The 5,000-nt window shown below is 38.8% G+C and overlaps 1 protein-coding gene across 1 annotated transcript in view; it reads left to right on the forward strand.

Annotated features, from left to right (window-relative positions):
- Positions 1-5,000, forward strand: part of LOC136843185 (G-protein coupled receptor GRL101-like) — a 191,500-nt gene that overhangs the window by 103,730 nt on the left and 82,770 nt on the right. The window contains exon 13 of the mRNA XM_067111258.1: positions 487-618. Coding sequence (XP_066967359.1) covers positions 487-618 — 132 coding nt within the window. The remainder of the gene's footprint in view (positions 1-486; positions 619-5,000) is intronic.

The raw sequence follows: 5,000 nt of genomic DNA on the forward strand, positions 1-5,000 counted from the left end.
AGACTATAAGAGATTATAAACCTAACTGTGGTGAACATTAATTAGCAGACCATAAGGCTAACTTTAGTTAGTATTAATAAGTAGACTGCAGTGAGTGTTAGTAGATAATAAAGCTAACTGTAGTGGGTATTAATTAGTAGACTATAAAACTAACTGTTATGAGTATTAAATAGTAGAGTATAACAGTACTCCAGCGAGTATTAATTAGTGCAGTATAAAGCTAAATGTAGTGAGCATTAATTAGCAGACTATAAAGACAAATAAAATGAATATCAATCAGCAAACTTTCACCCTATTCTTTTCTTGTCGACCCTGCTTTCCAAAAAAAATTCATCAAGGAATTCTGGAGTTATTTTCCGATCGTTAAAGTTAAAAAGTCGGACACTACACGCTTCTATTTTCTATGCCAAATTGTGAACGAAGAATAAGTTAAGAGGTTTTATTAATTTTTTAGGCAGTAAGACCACCTTTTCCTTTGTCCCCCAGCGCGTCCCACCTCCTGCAGATCTAATGAGTTTCGGTGCAGCAACGGACAGTGCATTGACGAGCAGTACCGCTGTGATGCAGCAGCTGACAACAGACATGCTTGTGCTGATCGTTCCCATTTGATTGAGTGCTGTGAGTATTGATATTCGCTTTACTCTGTTTCTTGTGGATTATTTTATTGCCGATTTATTATAAATGATGGAATGATTATTTATATATATATATATATATATATATATATATATAAACATATATATGTATATATATATATATATATATATATATATATATATATATATATATATATATATATATATATGAATGTCTTTTCCTGTAATACTACAGTGTAATATGAAAATAAGAAGGCCCATAAAACACTATTTAAACGTTGAAACCATATATTTCGGGCACTTGTTTCTGTGCCCTGTTCACTGGTAGAATATGGACAGGTGGAAAGTTACAATGGTATATATACAAAAACATGAAGGTGTGGCCTTAGGCCTCCGATGTTAAGGAGGTGGCGTTTCTTAAGAAGGAGGAGATTGACCAAATTCCTAGTGGTTTTTGGCCTCATTAGCTCCCGTTTGGCGATGGATCTGGCGGTCGCGTTTCTTGGGTCATCTTCTTCAAAACGGGTGCGAGGATTAAGGTGTCAATGGCGTCCGATTTCCAATGTTCTCCTGACAGGTTCATATTGTTGGTTTGATTGATGATAGCAGATTCCAGCATCTTTCTTTTGTACGGACAGCTACTCTTGAAAACCAACTCCGCCCCACTCCAGTTAATGACATGCCCTGTATTTCTAATATGTAGGAAAATTCCCGAACTCTCGAAGCGTAACGTACTGATCTTTTGTGCTCTGTTATTCTTTGCGAGAGCGATCTACCTGTCTCGCCTACATAAATGTCATGACAATTACTACACGGTATCTTGTAAACTCCGGCTTCTTCCCTTTTGTTATTTAAGTATACGTTAACGAGCGAACTCCCGATGGATTTGGGATAATGGAAAATGAAAGGATTATCAGAACTGAGTTGCTCGGTGGCCTTTTGGATGTTTTCATCGTATGGAAGCTTTATTTTGTTGTTGAAATCTATTTGTCTGTTGTGAGTGGGACCTCTGTAGTATATTTTATTTGCTTTATTAATAGCCCTCTCGATAATGTGTGGTGGATAGAGCAGTTGCGTTAGGTGTTGGCGGATCGTGTTAAATTCTTGATCCAGGTACTCATTTGAACATATCCTAAGTCCTCTGAGGAATTTTTTAATAGGCTAAATTCGCTAGTTCCGACCATAAAATTTAAAACAGAATGGGAAAAGGACGGAAAACTGCCGTTCCTAGATGTACTGATCATAAGAAAACAGAACAGGTATGCATTTACAGTATATAGAAAACCCACCTTCGCTGTCTCCTACATTCATTTCTTAAGCTACCACGACGTCTCCGTAAAAATCATGGTAGGGTGCAACCTATTCCTCAGAGGACTTAGGATATGTTCAAATGAGTACCTGGATCAAGAATTTAACACGATCCGCCAACACCTAACGCAACTGCTCTATCCACCACACATTATCGAGAGGGCTATTAATAAAGCAAATAAAATATACTACAGAGGTCCCACTCACAACAGACAAATAGATTTCAACAACAAAATAAAGCTTCCATACGATGAAAACATCCAAAAGGCCACCGAGCAACTCAGTTCTGATAATCCTTTCATTTTCCATTATCCCAAATCCATCGGGAGTTCGCTCGTTAACGTATACTTAAATAACAAAAGGGAAGAAGCCGGAGTTTACAAGATACCGTGTAGTAATTGTCATGACATTTATGTAGGCGAGACAGGTAGATCGCTCTCGCAAAGAATAACAGAGCACAAAAAGATCAGTACGTTACGCTTCGAGAGTTCGGGAATTTTCCTACATATTAGAAATACAGGGCATGTCATTAACTGGAGTGGGGCGGAGTTGGTTTTCAAGAGTAGCTGTCCGTACAAAAGAAAGATGCTGGAATCTGCTATCATCAATCAAACCAACAATATGAACCTGTCAGGAGGACATTGGAAATCGGACGCCATTGACACCTTAATCCTCGCACCCGTTTTGAAGAAGATGACCCAAGAAACGCGACCGCCAGATCCATCGCCAAACGGGAGCTAATGAGGCCAAAAAAACCACTAGGAATTTGGTCAATCTCCTCCTTCTTAAGAAACGCCACCTCCTTAACATCGGAGGCCTAAGGCCACACCTTCATGTTTTTGTATATATACCATTGTAACTTTTTCCACCTGTCCATATTCTACCAGTGAACAGGGCACAGAAACAAGTGCCTGAAATATATGGTTTCAACGTTTAAATAGTGTTTTATGGGCCTTCTTATTTTCATATATATATATATATATATATATATATATATATATATATATATATATATATATATATATATATATATATATAAATATGCCTACACTGATAAACAACAGCTATAGACGCATTCTAGCCAGCTTTCCTTGAAGCCACAACTTTGTTGTTGAAGTTGTCTTCTTCAGTTTTCGTCCATATGGGTAAAACTGACATAATTTTTCATTAGGATGGAGGAACCACTTTCGCGTAACGGCATATTGATCTGGGGCGGCTTTAAGGCCATTCGGGAAGTCTTGTGAGGTTCCCACCGTTTCGGAGCTACTGATGGCTCAAAAGTAAACTAGAGAAAATGATGTCAAAATTTTGAGGGTTTGGTCAAGAAGTCATAGCAGTCAAGAAAAGCAACAGGAGTAGAAAAAGAACGAGAGAAAAATGATGAGTGACCGAGAGATGGAACTATGGGTAGTGAAGGGGGGTTAAGAAAATAATTGCTATTGTTAAAAATCAGTAAACACAATTTAATAATAGAACTTTAGGTATATTGTCGTTTGAGTTCGTGAAGCTTTTCAAATATAAACTTTTTATTAACGTGGGGACAGGGAAATCTCAAGTTCACCCAAAACTTTCGTTCGAACACATACGATGAAGAGAACGGATTGCCATTGCACCTAGGGATTAGAGGAACCAATAACAGTTGCCAGGTACCAGTCGATGGGATAATCCTGAAATGAAGGTTTGTCTGCAGAACGTATCCTGGTGATGAGGTTTCTCTTGCCACAAAACCAGCATCTGATGAGATTAGAGGCTGGTGCCTTGTGGACACACGCCTCAAAGGGGAAATGACGTATGTATTGAGGCGCCGAGAATGATTCTCGTTTCCACCCCCTCCGCCAAACACCTTACCTGCTTGGACCTTACAGAGTGACTGGCAAGATGAAGGAGATAGAAATTCCGAGTTGAAAAGCTTCACGAATTCAAACGACAATATATCTAAAGGTCTATTATTTAATTGTGTTTACTGATTTTTAACAATAGCAATTATTTTTTTAACCCCCTCCACTGCCATAGTTCCATCTCTCGGTCACAGTTCCTCATTGGACGGGTGGGTACCGTTCTCAGCTAGCACTCTGCTGGCCCCGCGTTCGATTCTCCGACCGGCCAATGAAGAATTAGAGCAATTTATTTTTGGTGATAGAAATTCATATCTCGCTATAATGTGGTTCGGATTCCACAATAAGCTGTAGGTCCCGTTGCTAGGTAACCAATTGGTTCTTTGCCACGTAAAATAAATCTAACCCTCCGTACCAGCCCTAGGGGAGCTGTTAATCAGCTCAGTGGTCTGGTTAAACTAAGGTATACTTAACTTTATCTCTCGGTCACTCATCATTTTTCTCTCGTTCTTTTTCTATTCCTGCTGCTTTTCTTGACTGCTATGACCACTTAACCAAACCCTCAAAATTTTGACATCATTTTCTCTAGTTTACTTTTGAGCCATCAGTAGCTCCGAAACGGTGGGAACTTCACAAACCTTCCCGAATGGCCTTAAAGCCGCCTCAGATCAATATGCCGTTACGCGAAAGTGGTTCCTCCATCCTAATGAAAACTGATGTCAGTTTTACCCACATGGACGAAAACTGAAGAAGACAACATCAACAACAAAGTTGTGACTTCAGGGAAAGCTGGCTAGAATGCGTCAATAGCTGTTGTTTACCTGTGTGGGCATTCTCATTCGTCCTCTCTTTTAACTGTCACGTAATGTTTACGGTTTTCGGAACAAAGAAGCCACAGCTGTCTTTAATTGCTCAACGCCTGTCACTTATCATTTAAAGCTAAGTGAGAATTTATTTATTGTAATACATTCCCCTAGTTAAGTGCTGTCGTTTTCTTATATCTGAGGGAGAAGCATTAGATGATAAATTAATGAAATTTAATTCTCAGAAAAAGGGAATAACTGCACAACGTTGTTCGCACTTTGCTAAAAGGAAATTAGCATGTTAAATGGTTGCTTACGGTATTTTTACCTGTGAATGTCATAGTGTCATAACGATAAAATAAATATATTATTTGATATGTTCACGATATTTCGTACTGGGTTCTACAAAACTCACTCTCTCTCTCTCTCTCTCTCTCCCCCTCTCTCTCTGTATATGT

Source organism: Macrobrachium rosenbergii, chromosome 11, assembly GCF_040412425.1.
Source record: "Macrobrachium rosenbergii isolate ZJJX-2024 chromosome 11, ASM4041242v1, whole genome shotgun sequence".
In the NCBI taxonomy this organism is placed as follows: Eukaryota; Metazoa; Arthropoda; class Malacostraca; order Decapoda; family Palaemonidae; genus Macrobrachium; species Macrobrachium rosenbergii.